Genomic DNA, 17500 nt, shown 5'->3' on the forward strand with positions numbered 1-17500 from the left:
CTTGTTTGCACGCACGCACGCACTTGAAATAGGAAGGTATTTTTGCCTCTAATAGTAAATATGTTGTTTGTTTCGATTAATTTTTCGCTGGAAAAGGATTTTGCCGAGATATTTCCAACCTTTGTGAACTTTAATATCATGTTGTGTAATTTTCGAGCTTAACAAATTTGCATACGTGTGTTGAAATGTGATACGGGAGCATTTTTGTGGTATAGATTGTTTTCACGTGACGTCATCATTTTCTAAAATCCAAAACTAAAGAGCCACGAAAGTTCTTATCCTCATCAGGCATAAGAGGCGGTAAATTTGTATCCATTTGCAATTTTAAAGCTCAATAGCGTGCTTCGTTTGGAAACCAGAGCATTTTGAATTTCTGAGTTATAGCGGTGCGTGACACGAGGCGACAATCAAGTTTATTGAGAAATGTATATTTATCTCATGGTTTTGAGCCTTTTTAGAATTTAAAGCATTAGGAAAAGTGCTTAGGTAAATAGCTGCCAGTTCAGTAGAGATGATCACTCGCCTAGATAGCCAAAGTAAGTAACAGGTGTTGACACTATTTTCCGGCCGCCATATTGGTGCACAAAAGATGTGCTCCAACATGGCGTTTTCATACTGGGCTCTGTAAATTTCTGCGAAACATTTCGACGAATATCTGAAGTTTGGGGAAACGCACAGGCCTAAAACTTGAGGAAGTGTCGTCTTCATTTATCTTCTACAACATCACGAATTCTTGACTTTTTCCACTGGATGGTTTTCGATTTATTTTTTTATTACGTGACAGTGAAAACGATCTATAGTGTAACGAAAATAAACAGGTCTGTTGGAAGCTTGCTTGAGTTTCAACAAAATGACCCCCAAAATCGGGAAAAAAAATCTGTCACTGATGAATAATAAAGTAGCTGCTATCCCCAAAACGATGGAAGTACCTGGCTATAAATAACCTCGTCTTGGAGAGTAAAGTTTTGACTGTCAACCTGAAGAATTGGGCGATTGTGATCTTTGTGTTGAATTCGCACATTTCTTGTCAAACTTTATAACACTTGAAAGAAAAAGAAAACTTACAAAAACAAAAACCCGGTATCTGTGTCAAACGATGATTTGACACTGTTTCGCGAGTAAACACACCGCGGTAACTTCATCACGGCGCCCTCTGAATCCGATGTAACTTTCGATTTTGCGCTTTTACTTGTGCAGCCAAAAGTACAATAGCAAAAATCTGCCAGAATGTTTGTCGGTGATCGTAACTTTTTATATTCGGGGTTAAAAAAAATAATGTTGTTTTCGTGTCATAAATGTTGTTGCTGATGGCAAAATATTTTATTCTCAATCGACCGTCCAGAAAACTTCCTTCTGCTCTTCCCAAAAACTTTGTACCACTATTTATTTACTTTTGCATCAATATTTGTTTCGCATAAAGCAAGCTAACAAATTCAGTTCCTTGCTTGGTCCGCATTTGTTAGCATTAAAATAGAATTTTCGGTCCAATGCTTCTGTTTTGAGGGGCTACCATCCAGATAAATTAATTTCAGCGAACTATTGTAGCTGTCAGATCTCAGAGGGCACGCTTAAACTTGTGGTGAAAAGCAGTTGTGCCTTCTGACTTCCTGTAACATGTGCCACAGGCAACCCAGTGTATGCTTCACGGAAGCATCTTGTTTCGGTATCGGTACATATCGGAGAGCCAGAACATTTACGCATGCGCTGACGGAATGTTTGAACAAGAGAGAAAAACGCAGTACCTCAAGACATCGCGCCAGAGCGTCGTATCAGACGATACCGGGATTTCGACCGGTGCATCTCTTTCGGACGTGGTTGGCCCTTGGCTTATTTCAGATACTGACCTTCCTTCCGATACGGCAGTGAGTGAGAGAAATGTCGATCCCTAGTCCGTATAAAAAAGGAAAGGAGAGGAAAGGAACTTTATTTAAGTGTCTAGTCGTTCTAGCGCTGAAGCACTAATTGGGGACACTGTAAATTGAAATTAATAATTAACACAAATCAAGTCAAATGAGACAGATCCCTTTGCTTCACACAGCTCACTTCCGCACTTGTCACTTTAACGTAAGATTTCGATCGCTTTAATATTCTTGGAAAAAGTCATTGTATCTTCCTTATGGTACGCACTGGAATCGCGGATTAAAAAGTGTACGTATGCGTCCCGCTAAAGCTAACATACATAAACTTTATTTCATCTCGAATTTAAAGCTAAAATACATAACATATACGGGTACATAACTAAATATATAATAGTTAAAGCTACATTAATTAAAAAGAAAAGCGGCTACACAACATGCGGCCCTGGATTCTCCTTTTAAAACCTGTAAACTCAGTGGTACGGATAAAATCCGGTAGCTTATTCCGGCCACAACTTAGCTGACACGTAAAAAAAAGAATTAAGAGCATAACTTGTTGTTCTAGGTTTACTGAGGGACAGAATGCAATTTCCGCGATCATAAGAAGAAAACCGGAGAGAAAACTTTCATATAAGCATGAAAATCATTAAAAAAATACTTTTATAGAGTAATATGAGGAAATTCTGAATGCACATATTGCATAGACATGTAGAATATTTGACTTTAGTGAGACGACCATCGTAAGAGGACACTGAGGTAATCTGCAAATATACATCTAACTTGAATATTCTCTTATTTAGCGCTGCTAGTCTCTCCGTATTGTGCACACCAAAAAAATGCCAGATAGAGGAGCAATAATAAAAATTTGGTAAAAAATGATACTATTTGTAAATCTTAAATATGGTGTCCCTAGGTATAACGTTCCGAAAGTGTATCATAACGTTAAGTTTATTATTAATCTTTTTGCGCACATTTGATATATGACTACCGAGAAAAATCCAGATTATTGTCTATTTCCATTCCAAAGATCACTAATGTATCCTTAACAGGGAATAAAAAGTTATAGTAAGTATCACCAGGCCCTAGACCCCGGTTTTTCAGTTTTCGTAAAATAAAAGTTTATCTACAAGGGCCAAAGGGCCCAGGTAAAAGTGAAAAGGAAACAGAGGTCACCTAAAGTTACAACAATCCACTGTCAGAACGGTTACATCAATTCACTATCGGAACGTAAACTAAGCTACAAAGTCCAGATGAGCAAGGCACAAAGTCCAATGAGGTGCATACATTAAGAGCATAGCTTAAATCTAAAAGTCCATCAGGGTACAAGGCCCACATTAAAACTAAGTAACAATTAACCGTAAATAATTACACGAAAGAGGCGGCAAACGGTGTGGCATATTACAAGTTTTAAAGTGCTACTGTGACGAAATTTGAATCTTCCCTATCGAAGCCATTTTGGCACATAAACACGTAGTCTGTATGAGAAGAAGAATGCTGTTAACCATTTTCAAATATCTCTTTTTGTTCTGGAGATATTCAAGTTTTTTTATATGCAAATTAGCTAAGTGATGACGTCATAAACCCTACCAAATTTTGATCAAGTATGATGGAGAAAGATATCTCAGCCAATTTGTATCAGAAATACTTGGTTCTTTGCACTAAGATTCTAGTAAATGTGTTCCACAATATGAGCATACCATTTTTGTTACCATGGCAACATACTGGGTTCCAGACCTCCCTGATATTAAAAGCTTTGCAGACCACCTTTGGCGTTCTGTTTTGATAATTGCAAATGGTGCCTCATCTGCATGATCCTGCCAGCATATAAAGATGTTAGGTCGAGTTTGTGGCCTTGGTAAATGTATTTCTAGCCTGAGATCACCAAAATATTGAAATCAGGTTGGAGGGGACTGGAAAAGAGTGAGTTGCCATGGGAACCAATTTCTTTACAGTCGTAGGTGTGTTGCCTTCAGAACTATCAGCTCACCAAGTTTCAATGGTCTCTGTTGCAAATTGACCGAGATAGCTCTATTTATATTCTTGATGTTCTACTGGGTTGGGTGAATGACGTCATCAGCCTTCTCATTTGCATATTTAACACATTTTTCAAACTTTAATATCTCTGGAACCAATGCAGATATTTCCAAACGGTAAACAGCGTTTTTAATGTTTCATGGTACTCTATGTGATAAACCAAAAAACTCAAGGGATAAAAATTTGATCACAGTAGCACTTTAACCCTTTAAGTACTAACCAGGCATATATGCGTGGAAAATACCGATACGACTTTCGATAGTTAAACTTTAGTCCAAACGTCATGATAGTGTGTTGATAGTACCGACGGACTGGCATGACAGTATCACAGTCTAAAATCCCGAGGTGATTCCCGATTTCCACCACACTATACTGTTCTTTTAATAGCAAATCACGAAAGGCCAGGACTTTGCTACAAGGATAACAGCGTAAAAAGCACTACTTTATCCCGAATTTTGTATGGGGACTTAACACTCGAGCTGCTTCCTTTTAGAGTTTAGTGGCGTAATCCCCTTTTGAGCAAAAGAAGTCTTGCCAAACTCAGTGGTGTCAAACCATCGCTGTTCCTTGAATTAATGTAATGTCAAGTCCAAGAGACAGTAGCTTCTCAATGATGACATTATTACCGCCTCGTGCAGCATAGTGTAGCAATGTCCACCCATTGTTGTCTTTTAAAGTAGGATCTGATTTTCTTTCTATTAGGATACTGAATGCATCTAATCTTCCTTCCCAAGCTGCAATCATCAATGGCGTTGCTCCATCGCTGCGTCTTAAATCAATGTAAAGTCCAAGAGACAGTAGCTTCTCAATGATGTCTTCATTACCGCCTTGTGCAGCATGGTGTAGCAATGTCCATCCGTTGTTGTTTTTCACAGTAGGATCTGAGTTTCTTTTTATTAGGACACTGAATGCATGTAATCTTCCACGACGTGCTGCAATCATCAATGGCGTTGCTCCATCGCTGCTTCTTGAATCAATGTCAAGTCCAAGAGACAGTAGCTTCTGAATGATGACATCATTACCGCCTCGTGCAGCATAGTGTAGCAATGTCTGCCCATTCTTGTCCTTCAGAGTAGGATTTGATTTTCTTTCTATTAGGACACTGAATGCATCTAATCTACCCTTACCAGCTGCAATCATCAATGGCGTTGCTCCATCGCTGCGTCTTGAATCAATGTCAAGTCCAAGAGACAGTAGCTTCTCAATGATGACATCATTACCGCCTCGTGCAGCATAGTGTAGCAATGTCCACCCATTGTTGTCTTTTAAAGTAGGATCTGATTTTCTTTCTATTAGGACACTGAATGCATCTAATCTTCCCTCACAAGCTGCAATCATCAATGGCGTTGCTCCATCGCTGCTTCTTGAATCAATGTCAAGTCCAAGAGACAGTAGCTTCTCAATGATGACATCATTACCGCCTTGTGCAGCATAGTGTAGCAATGTCCACCCGTTGTTGTCTTTCAAAGTAGGATCTGATTTTCTTTCTATTAGGACACTGAATGCATCTAATCTACCCTTACAAGCTGCAATCATCAATGGCGTTGCTCCATCGCTGCTTCTTGAATCAATGTCAAGTCCAAGAGACAGTAGCTTTGCAATGATGACATCATTACCGCCTCGTGCAGCATAGTGTAGCAATGTCTGCCCATTCTTGTCCTTCAGAGTAGGATTTGATTTTCTTTCTATTAGGACACTGAATGCATCTAATCTACCCTTACCAGCTGCAATCATCAATGGCGTTGCTCCTTTTCTGCTTTTTGAATCAATGTCAAGTCCAAGAGACAGTAGCTTCTCAATGATGACATCATTACCGCCTCGTGCAGCATAGTGTAGCAATGTCCTCCCGTCGTTCTTTTTTAAAGTAGGATCTGATTTCCTTTCTATTAGGACACTTAATGCATCTAATCTCCCATTATACGCCGCAATCATCAATGGCGTTGCTCCATCGCTGCGTCTTGAATCAATGTCAAGTCCAAGAGACAGTAGCTTCTCAATGATGACATCATTACCGCCTCGTGCAGCATAGTGTAGCAATGTCCACCCATTGTTGTCTTTTAAAGTAGGATCTGATTTTCTTTCTATTAGGACACTGAATGCATCTACTCTACCCTCATAAGCTGCAATCATCAATGGCGTTGCTCCATCGCTGTTTCCTGAATCAATGTCAAGTCCAAGAGACAGTACCTTCTCAAGGATGACATTATTACCGCCTCCTGCAGCAGAATGTAGCAATGTCAACCCGTCGTTGTCTTTCAAAGTAGGATCAGATTTTCTTTCTGTTAGGACACTAAAAGCATCTAATCTACCACGACCAGCTGCAATCATCAATGGCGTTATTCCACTTTTCCCCCTTGAATCAATGTCAAGTCCAAGAGACAATAGCTTCTCAATGATGACATCATTACCGCCTCGTGCAGCATAGTGTAGCAATGTCTGCCCATTGTTCTCTTTCAAAGTAGGATCTGATTTCCTTTCTATTAAGACACTAAATGCATCTAATCTGCCATTATAAGCCGCAATCATCAATGGCGTTGCTCCATCGCTGTTCCTTGAATCAATGTCAAGTCCAAGAGACAGTAGCTTCTCAATGATGACATTATTACCGCCTCGTGCAGCATAGTGTAGCAATGTCGACCCATTGTTGTCTTTCAAAGTAGGATCTGATTTTCTTTCTATGAGGACACTGAATGTATCTAATGTACCATTATAAGCTGCAATCATTAATGGCGTTGCTCCATCGCTTTTCCTTGAATCAATGTCAAGTCCAAGAGACAGTAGCTTCTCAATGATGACATTATTACCGCCTCCTGCAGCAGAATGTAGCAATGTCAACCCGTCGTTGTCTTTCAAAGTAGGATCAGATTTTCTTTCTGTTAGGACACTAAAAGCATCTAATCTACCACGACCAGCTGCAATCATCAATGGCGTTATTCCACTTTTCCCCCTTGAATCAATGTCAAGTCCAAGAGACAGTAGCTTCTCAATGATGACATCATTACCTCCTCGTGAGGCATAGTGTAGCAATGTCCACCCATTGTTCTCTTTCAAAGTAGGATCTGATTTCCTTTCTATTAGGACACTAAATGCATCTAATCTCCCATTCTTAGCCGCAATCATCAATGGCGTTGCTCCTTTTCTGCTTTTTGAATCAATGTCAAGTCCAAGAGACAGTAGCTTCTCAATGATGACATTATTACCGCCTCGTGCAGCATAGTGTAGCAATGTCGACCCATTGTTGTCTTTTAAAGTAGAATCTGATTTTCTTTCTATTAGGACACTGAATGCATCTAATCTTCCCTTACAAGCTGCAATCATCAATGGCGTTGCTCCATCGCTGTTCCTTGAATCAATGTCAAGTCCAAGAGACAGTAGCCTCTCAATGATGACATTATTACCGCCTCCTGCAGCAGAATGTAGCATAGTCCACCCGTCGTTGTCTTTTAAAGTAGAATCTGATTTTCTTTCTATAAGGACACTGAATGCATCTAATCTACCACAAGCTGCAATCATCAATGGCGTCATTCCATTGATCCCTCTTGAATCAATGTCAAGTCCAAGACACAGTAGCTTCTGAATGATGACATCATTACCGCCAAGTGCAGCATAGTGTAGCAATGTCTGCCCATTGTTGTCTTTAAAAGTAGGATCTGATTTCCTTTCTATTAGGACACTAAATGCATCTAATCTCCCATTCTTAGCTGTAATCATTAATGGCGTTGCTCCATCGCTGTTCCTTGAATCAATGTCAAGTCCAAGAGACAGTAGCCTCTCAATGACGACATTATTACCGCCTCGTGCAGCATAGTGTAGCAATGTCTGCCCATTGTTGTCTTTTAAAGTAGGATCTGATTTCCTTTCTATTAGGACACTAAATGCATCTAATCTTCCCTTACAAGCTGAAATCAATAATGTCGTTGCTCCATCGCTTTTCCTTGAATCAATGTCAAGTTTAAGAGACAGTAGCTTCTCAATGATGACATTATTACCGCCTCGTGCAGCATAGTGTAGCAATGTCCACCCGTCGTTGTCTTTTAAAGTAGAATCTGATTTTCTTTCTATAAGGACACTGAATGCATCTAATCTACCACAAGCTGCAATCATCAATGGCGTCATTCCATTGATCCCTCTTGAATCAATGTCAAGTCCAAGACACAGTAGCTTCTGAATGATGACATCATTACCGCCAAGTGCAGCATAGTGTAGCAATGTCTGCCCATTGTTGTCTTTTAAAGTAGGATCTGATTTCCTTTCTATTAGGACACTAAATGCATCTAATCTGCCATTATAAGCCGCAATCATCAATGGCGTTGCTCCATCGCATTTCCTTGAATCAATGTCAAGTCCAAGAGACAGTAGCTTCTCAATGATGACATTATTACCGCCTCGTGCAGCATAGTGTAGCAATGTCCACCCATTGTTGTCTTTCAAAGTAGGATCTGATTTTCTTTCTATTAGGACACTGAATGCATCTAATCTTCCCTCACAAGCTGCAATTGTCAATGGCGTTGCTCCATCGCTGCGTCTTGAATCAATGTCAAGTCCAAGAGACAGTAGCTTCTCAATGATGACATTATTGCGGCCCTTTGCAGCATAGTGTAGCAATGTCCACCCATTGTTGTCTTTTAAACTAGGATCTGATCTTCTTTCTATTAAGACACTGAATGCATCTAATCTACCATTATTAGCTGCAATCATCAATGGCGTTGCTCCATCGCGGCGTCTTGAATCAATGTCAAGTCCAAGAGACAGTAGCTTCTCAATGATGACATCATTACCGCCTTGTGCAGCATAGTGTAGCAATGTATACCCGTTGTTGTCTTTCAAAGTAGGATCTGATTTCCTTTCTATTAGGACACTAAATATATCTAATCTGCCATTATCGGCCGCAATCATCAATGGCGTTGCTCCATCGCTGCGTCTTGAATCAATGTCAATTCCTAGAGACAGAAGCTTCGCAATGATGACATCATTACCGCCTCGTGCAGCATAGTGTAGCAATGTCTCCCCATTGTTGTCTTTTAAACTAGGATCTGATTTCCTTTCTATTAGGACACTAAATGCATCTAATCTGCCATTATAAGCCGCAATCATCAATGGCGTTGCTCCGTCGCTTTTCCTTGAATCAATGTCAAGTCCAAGAGACAGTAGCTTCTCAATGATGACATTATTACCGCCTCGTGCAGCATAGTGTAGCAATGTCCACCCATTGTTGTCTTTCAAAGTAGGATCTGATTTTCTTCCTATTAGGACACTGAATGCATCTAATCTACCCTCACAAGCTGCAATCATCAATGGCGTTGCTCCATCGCTGCTTCTTGAATCAATGTCAAGTCCAAGAGACAGTAGCTTCTCAATGATGACATCATTACCGCCTTGCGCAGCATAGTGTAGCAATGTCCACCCATCGTTGTCTTTCAAAGTAGGATCTGATTTTCTTTCTATTAGGACACTGAATGCATCTAATCTACCCTCATAAGCTGCAATCATCAATGGCGTTGCTCCATCGCTGCTTCTTGAATCAATGTCAAGTCCAAGAGACAGTAGCTTCTCAATGATGACATCATTACCGTCTTGTGCAGCATAGTGTAGCAATGTCTGCCCATTGTTTTCTTTCAAAATAGGATCTGATTTCCTTTCTATTAGGACACTGAATGCAACTAATCTTCTGTTACAAGCTGCAATCATCAATGGCGTTGCTCCATCGCTGCGTCTTGAGTCAATGTCAATCCGTAGAGACAGAGGCTTCTCATTGATGATATCATTACCGCCTCGTGCAGCATAGTGTAGCAATGTCTGCCCATTGTTGTCTTTTAAAGTAGGATCTGATTTCCTTTCTATTAGGACACTAAATGCATCTAATCTGCCATTATAAGCCGCAATCATCAATGGCGTTGCTCCGTCGCTTTTCCTTGAATCAATGTCAAGTCCAAGAGACAGTAGCTTCTCAATGATGACATCATTACCGCCTGGCGCAGCATAGTGTAACAATGTCCCCCCATCATTGTCTTTCAAAGTAGGATCTGATTTTCTTTCTATTAGGACAGTGAATGCACCTAATCTACCACAAAGAGCTGCAATCATCAATGGCGTTGCTCCATCGCTCCTTCTTGAATCAATGTCAAGTTCAAGAGACAGTAGCTTCTCAATGATGACATCATTGCCGCCCTTTGCAGCATAGTGTAGCAATGTCCACCTATTGTTGTGTTTCAAAGTAGGATCTGACTTTCTTTCTATTAGGACACTGAATGCATCGAATCTTCCTTCACAAGCTGCAATCATTAATGGAGTTGCTCCATCGCTGCTGCTTGAATCAATGTTAAGTCCAAGAGACAGTAGCTTCTCAATTATATCTTCATTCCCGTCCTCCTTAGCATAGTGTAGCAATGTCTCCCCGTTGTTGTCATTCAAAGTAGGATCGGACCCTTTTTCTATTAGGAAATTTAATGCATCTAATCTACCATGATAAGCTGCAATCATCAATGGCGTTGCTCCATCGGTGCGTCTTGAATCAATGTCAAGTCCAAGAGACAGTAGCTTCTCAATGATGACATCATTCCCGCCCTCCGCAGCATAGTGTAGCAATGTCTCCCCGTTGTTGTTTTTCAAAGTAGGATCTGAGTTTCTTTTTTTAGGACATTGAATGCATGTAATCTTCCACGACGTGCTGCAATCATCAATGGCGTTGCTCCATCGCTGCTTCTTGAATCAATGTCAAGTCCAAGAGACAGTAGCTTCTCAATGATGTCTTCATTACCGCCTTGTGCAGCATGGTGTAGCAATGTCCATCCGTTGTTGTCTTTCACAGTAGGATCTGACCTTTTTTCTATTAGGAAATTTAATGCATCTAATCTACCATGATAAGCTGCAATCATCAATGGCGTTGCTCCATCGCTGCTTCTTGAATCAATGTCAAGTCCAAGAGACAGTAGCTTCTCAATGATGACATTATTACCGCCATTCGTAGCATAGTGTAGCAATGTCGACCCATTGTTGTCTTTTAATGTAGGATCTGATTTTCTTTCTATTAGGACACTGAATGCATCTAATCTTCCCTTACAAGCTGCAATCATCAATGGCGTTGCTCCATCGCTGCGTCTTGAATCAATGTCAAGTCCAAGAGACAGTAGCTTCTCAATGATGACATCATTACCGCCTCGTGCAGCATAGTGTAGTAATGTGTTCCCATTATTGTCTTTCAAAGTAGGATCTGATTTTCTTTCTATTAGGACACTGAATGCATCTAATCTACCATGATAAGCTGCAATCATCAATGGCGTTGCTCCATCGGTGCGTCTTGAATCAATGTCAAGTCCAAGAGACAGTAGCTTCTCAATGATGACATGATTACCGCCTTGCGCAGCATAGTGTAGCAATGTCCACCCGTTGTTGTCTTTCAAAGTAGGATCTGACCCTTTTTCTATTAGGACATTTAATGCATCTAATCTACCATGATAAGCTGCAATCATCAATGGCGTTGCTCCATTGCTGTTTCTTGAATCAATGTCACGTTCAATAGACAGTATTGTCTTAAGAGTATTCACGTCTCCACTCTCAGCGGCTGAGTGCAGTAGTGATTCTTCACTTTCGCTGTGCATACTGTTCGCATTCTTTGCATTAGAATGTTCATTTGCTTTTGAATCAATCCTTAGATTGTTCTGCTGGTTGGACGGCCAAATACTACACGCTATAGACAGAACATAGTACGAAATAAGTATCTAAGCCATCTTTCGTTACTGACCTTCAATTTCCCTTTCGTAGTCACTAGTTAAACTATTGAATAATTCTCAAGTCTACCGGTTAAATTTATATTGACTTATGTCAAATGAAACAAAAGTCTGCAACTTAAACGTTTAATTAAGGTTGCTCAAAACGGTTTCGTTATTTTTTTATTACAACAATCTTTGGTTTGTTTCCTTGAAAAGGAAACAATAGCCAATTATTGTTCAACAAGTTTTGGTCTTTTCTTTTGTGACATAATAGGTTACCATAGCAACAACATAGCCTCTTAAGTCACCTCTAATTTTAGCTTTATGTTCCGCTGTAACTCAAAAATGAGTTACGTGATCCCCATTTTTAATCATTGAATTGCAATTCGCATATTAAGATTCATCTTTATGCAAAGTTTGAAACAAATCTATACTGTAGGTTCAGCGCCACATTAATTTTCGATAACTTAAGATGGCTCTTCGATACCCTTTTCAAGGAAACAAACTAAAAATTGTGGTAGTTTCGATCAATCAAAGAACTAGTGTTAAAAAATAACGAAACCGTTTTGAGCCACCTTAAAAACATCACTAATTTTCTGCAGTCATCGACAAAGTTACCTATACCATGCGACCTATTTATCGCCTTTAAAAGTGGCGGACAAAGTTGAGTTTAAGTGGACGTTACTCCAAGAAAAGCTGTTGTGATAATTTGAAAACAACACGGCCGAAGCACTAATACTTAAACTCAGTAAGAAAAAGGTAAACCAGTTCAAAAGTTATCGTTTAAAGGATGCCATTTCTTTTTTAAAGGAAACGTTTTTCACTGCATGTGATGTATTTGCAATAAAAACTGCTCTATACATGTAGGGTAATTCCAAGCGTTTTAAGAGCAAACCAAAACAAGTTCTTTGAAGATTGAGTGCAAGTTTTCAACGGGCGGGTCGATTGAATTGAACAAAACGTGATGAAGAAAATATTACTTGTGTAAGTATGTACAAGACAACCCAGGAGCTCACAAATCCAGTACTCAGAGGTTGTCCTGATCAACGGAGGACTATGAGTAAGGGATTGCGTGACCAGCGACCAGTTAATTAATCCAAAAATAGCTCATTTGCTTGCCATGTGTGACAACGTTTTGTAGGTCTACTAATTTGTAAGCGACAAAAAGACATTTTTATGTAGTCTTGTTGCCTGATTGAATAAACGGCCTCCCCTGTATCGTATGGCATTTAATGATTTATTTATTTGTTAATTGGTTGGTTTATCTATTTTTTATTTATTTCATTTTATTTTTTGGAGGGAGGGGAGGGGGGATAGGGTCTAAAAGTACTCTCAAGTGACCACGAGTGAGATTTAATCAAAATATCTCAGTGCTGTTATCATGACGTCATTACGGAGTAATTTTCATATTATTTCATCAAATAATGACTTCTTCGCGAAAACTGAAGTTATTTACTGTATAAAAGCATAGCGGATTTCCATAAGGTCGCAATAGTAACAAGTATGATAAATACTGTAGAAAACAGGCAACGTTTTTAAAAGACATGTTTCGGCATGCTTATGCCATCATCAGTTTAATGAGTTCCTAAGTGTGAACAGTTATAAAGTCTACGGGTAGATGAAAAAATTATTACATGACATAATACAAAAGCGGGTACTATTTACAGCGTGACACCAAACATCAAGGTGTAAAGTAAAACGTGAGAAAGGTGTTGTAATGCTGCAATTGTTTGTTAAGTTCCGGTTTGATCTTATTAATATAAAAAGCTTCTTTGAGTTTTCAATCAATTGAGTTGCTGGCAGAATCCAGAATACTAAAGCACGAAGGGGAGTATTTGTTCTTACACAAAGGAGATGTGTTGAAATGCTGAAAAATATGCGAGTTTTTATCGCTTTCCGTGTGTTCCTTTATCCTGGTAGAAAAGTGGTGACTAGTTTCGCCAATATAACGGGAATGACAACCCGCACAAAAAATTGGTAAACTACCATGGATTTTAGAGCAACAGGAGTACGATCTTTAACACTAAACATGTTTTTAATTTTGAATAAAGTGAAAACTAATTTGATAGTTAGGTCAGATTTGGAAAAGCGTTTAGTAAGTTGTCGGAGTTTAAGTTTTGCTATTTTGGAATAATGGCCGACAAAAGGGAGTTTAAAATAACGTGTATTTTCTGAGAAAAAGACCCGTCAAGATACCGCTTGAAAGTTCTGTCAATAATGCATAGCGGATTATTTGAAATATCTTCCGAAAAAAAAAGAACTCTTCGTACTCCCCCTCCCCCATATCTCTCTCTCTCTCTCTCTCTCTCTCTCTCTCTCTCTCTCTCTCTCTCTCTCTCTCTCTCTCTCTCTCTCTCTCTCTCTCTCTCTCTCTCTCTCTCTCTCTCTTTTCGAGATGTTTAAAGACTTGCAGTGTGGACTATACATTACACATTGCATATGCAATGAAAGGAAACCCAAAATTCTAAAGGTAAGTTTAAAGCAAAACGATTATAATGATAGTCATAAATATCACATGACCATTTTATTTGGCTCTATTTTAACAACCCAATTAATGATGTCAATGATCAAGCCTTAGCTTTGGAAAATTCCATTCAACTTTCAAATGTGTTGCCGACGAGATGTCTGGACAAGTACTTCATTGAGTTTTGCGTCGTAAACTCACTACTCCTAGCGTCATAGTAATAGTCCGGCCATTTTCTTAGCTTATATATCCTTTGGGTCGTGAACAATTCGTATAAATATATTTTTATTAACACTATTACTTTTTATTACACCTAATCTCTCCGTATGATTCTAAAATACATATATGTTCTTATGTTCCGTAAAGAAGTTAGAAATGCAAGCTATTTTTATCGCTCTCCTGTACGTTTGCTTGGCACATAAAGTAATGGTACACCTGTGTATGAGAGCAGGAAGTGATAACATGATCCAGTTTGTTAATTCCATGACATTACCTTACCTCGAGTTAAGAAACAATATTCATTATGGGGAGGAAGCCGAGATCGTTCCTCAGTTCAACTTAAGTTCCCTTATTTTGTCGATTTATAGGGCTTTCTTATTCCATTTGATAATAAGTAAATTTCAGTTACTGTTTTCCACCAGTAAAAAAAATACTGAAGTTGAATTTTTGTTATGTCTAGTAGAGGAAGAGTAGATAGCAGTAGCAGAACGTTGGTCGCCTGGTGTCTCAAAGGAAATATTCAAATCTAACGCTTGGCGTGTTTTAAAAAGTCAAATAACATGGTGACATAATAAAACATACGTTTTGCTGTAGTTACAGTTTTTTTCTTTTAATTTGATTTTTTTTCCCCTTTTTCCAATTATCGGACGTATGCCGCGGAAAATCTTCAGTCAGTAGTCTCCCTTCTAATAGATACGGTATTTGATGAAATGATGTGAAGGCGACGTCATAGTAACAAAACGGAGATTTTTGATTCAATCTCACTCGTGGTCACTCGTGAGTACTTTTAGACCGTATCAAGGAGGGGATATTTTAAAGATACATGCATAGATAATATGTTTATCTGAGTACCTTTAAAATAACATTGCAAAAGGAACACAGAACGTGCCAAATTTGCAAGTCTAAATACACTGCATTCTGTCAGGTAGAAGCCACATAAAAAAAGGTGATCAGAACCATGACACCAAGCTTCCTGTGTTTAAATGAATCAATTGTTGGTATCCAGACACATAACTTAATGACCCACTCTTCAGTAAGTACGGTTATATAGTAAGCAAACCTTTAGTTGTCAAAGGACTGTGAAAGGCTTTTAGATGGGCATGGTTCTTTCCCCTTGATGTCAGTACAGGTAGATTTGTCATTGGTGAAATTTGACTCATCATTTGCAAAATTATAAACTTCTGAAAAAAGCTCAGCTAGATTAGCTTCTTAGTTATTCTGAGTTCTGAGTTACTGTTCCCACTATATATTTGTAAATATTTTTGTCATGGGTATCTGACACCCACTTATCCGGTTTTTACAACTGCCTGTGACAGTGGCGGATCCAGACCTTGAGCTAAGGGGGCGGGCCCGGTTTTTTTGAGTGTGTAAACCCAAAAAGGAATTTGGCCTCAATTTTTACCAGAATATATACTTTTTGCCAAAATAAGGGGGGGGGGGGGAAGCCGGGCCCCCCAGGGCCCTCCCCTTGATCCGCCACTGTGTAATCATTATTGATTGTGTATCTCATGCTTCGTGGTAGTTTGATTGAAGCTCGGCAGTGTGCTGGGTTCAAATGTTCACTCTGACTATTATTTTATCACTGGATACTGATATTATTTCTTTCGTAGACTCCGCACCAGCTGCCCATGTTGAGCGCGATATCTGCCTTAGCCATAGAGAGAATTCAGGCCTCGGTTGTTCAAAAGGTGGATATTGCTATCCACCGGATAAATCACTATCGAGAAGATAAACACTAGCAAAACCAATTGAGTTATCCATGATGGATAGTGATTTATCCAGTGGATAGCGCTATCCACCCTTCGAACAACTGGGGCCTGATGACTTAAATGATGGAGTCAGTTACAGCTGGCCATTCATGAAACCAAATAAAGCCAGTTTTAGGGAAGTGTACTCGAAAGGTGTCTGTAAAGATAAAAATGACTGTAGAAACATTTCTGTTACCTTTAGTGATTGAATGTAGAAATAACAGACGTTTAGTCCCTTTACCGATGGATTAAGGCCCCCATAAGTTTTGATGCGTTTTCACCTGTCGTCCACGCGAAAACTCCCGAAAACGCTGATGAAAACGGAGACTTTCGAAAACGGTTTCGAAAGTTGGAGTCTTTTGAAAACTCTCTGGTTGCAGTGTGGATAGATGAAAACGGAGACTTTTGAAAATAATTGTGTATTACAGTAAAAGCGCAAAGAAACACTAATGCGGTTAGGTGAAAACGGAGGCTTTTGGAAACGATGATGTCAAAAGCCTGGGAGAATTTTGAAGCATGTTTTTTTCAACGTCAGGTGAAAACGATACGGAAACGCTAGAGTAGAAATATTTTGCTTCGTTTTCGCCAAGATAAAAACGGAGCATGTTGAAACGAATTAGTGTCGGTAGGGCCTAAGTCACAGACTAAAATCATTTGAAGTTTGGAACAGGATTAAGCTATCACTGATGCCTCACTTGATAACGCGTTTCAAATCCTGTTAACAGAGGTCAAATATGTACAGCTCCAAAAACAAAAGAGAAAAAAGTTGTAACAACCTTAGCCTCCCACGCAGTCGTTTTTAGGGGAGTCATAGTTCGCCTTCTTCCCACAAACGCCTGATTACATTCCTCTCCCATTGCTTGATATGCGACTGTTCCTAACACTGAATCTGTCACACTACACATCTTGCACCCACCGTGTGACAGGAGAGGCTTTATCAAAGGCGATTCTATCAGACTTCTAGGAACAAATTCCTCGGAGAAAAGCTTTCCAGGAATTTCTCTCTCTAATTTACAAACACGCCTTCATGGCGTGGATATCGCAAACATTTGGTAGAGAGAACATTATCCAAAGTTCGCCAGCAGATCGTCGGAATTACAACAAAAGAAACAGACTCACGAGGAAATAATAATAATAATAATAATAATAATAATAATAATAAAGCAGCTCTTTACTGATTCCAAAAACAAACGTTCTGGATTACAATTACAGTAAGATAAATTTAAAGAGACATCTATTCACAAAACAAAGCTTGAACCGTTCGGTTCTTATCTGTGCCGGGGAATATATAGGAATGACCTCTATTTCTAAGTAAAATAGTTTCACTGGGTGGCAAGAGGTCTGCCAACGGGCTATCGATGGAGCTGATGATGCCTTTCCAACATTACCATTTGTTACGACATTTCATCCAGACGCGAATAACTTGAAAAAATATTTATGCACAAATGGAGATTTATTCAAAATCAACCA

The 17500-nt window shown here is 39.3% G+C and overlaps 3 protein-coding genes across 4 annotated transcripts in view; all 3 read right to left on the reverse strand.

Annotated features, from left to right (window-relative positions):
- The window catches only part of LOC138038201 (uncharacterized), a 31266-nt gene that overhangs the window by 11874 nt on the left and 1892 nt on the right, over positions 1 to 17500 (reverse strand). The window contains exon 2 of one of the 2 annotated variants that reach the window (XM_068884021.1): positions 1845 to 1885. The exons of the other annotated variant lie outside the window; for it this stretch is intronic. Within the exon in view, the coding sequence (XP_068740122.1) occupies positions 1845 to 1885 (41 nt within the window). The remainder of the gene's footprint in view (positions 1 to 1844; positions 1886 to 17500) is intronic. 2 annotated transcript variants of the gene reach the window in all.
- LOC138032428 (serine/threonine-protein phosphatase 6 regulatory ankyrin repeat subunit B-like) lies at positions 2059 to 9801 on the reverse strand. The gene has a single exon (XM_068880101.1). The coding sequence runs from the start codon at positions 9774 to 9776 to the stop codon at positions 4440 to 4442; it is 5337 nt and encodes a 1778-aa protein (XP_068736202.1). The 5' UTR covers positions 9777 to 9801; the 3' UTR covers positions 2059 to 4439.
- LOC138032435 (putative ankyrin repeat protein RF_0381) lies at positions 10496 to 11488 on the reverse strand. The gene has a single exon (XM_068880112.1). The coding sequence runs from the start codon at positions 11486 to 11488 to the stop codon at positions 10496 to 10498; it is 993 nt and encodes a 330-aa protein (XP_068736213.1).

Source organism: Montipora capricornis, chromosome 2 (assembly GCF_036669925.1).
Source record: "Montipora capricornis isolate CH-2021 chromosome 2, ASM3666992v2, whole genome shotgun sequence".
Taxonomy (NCBI): domain Eukaryota; kingdom Metazoa; phylum Cnidaria; class Anthozoa; order Scleractinia; family Acroporidae; genus Montipora; species Montipora capricornis.

What these genes read in the sequence shown, in the direction of transcription:
- LOC138032428 (XM_068880101.1), bottom strand. Translation starts at nt 9,776, where the DNA reads ATGATTGCGGCTTATAATGGCAGATTAGATGCATTTAGTGTCCTAATA.
- LOC138032435 (XM_068880112.1), bottom strand. Translation starts at nt 11,488, where the DNA reads ATGCACAGCGAAAGTGAAGAATCACTACTGCACTCAGCCGCTGAGAGT.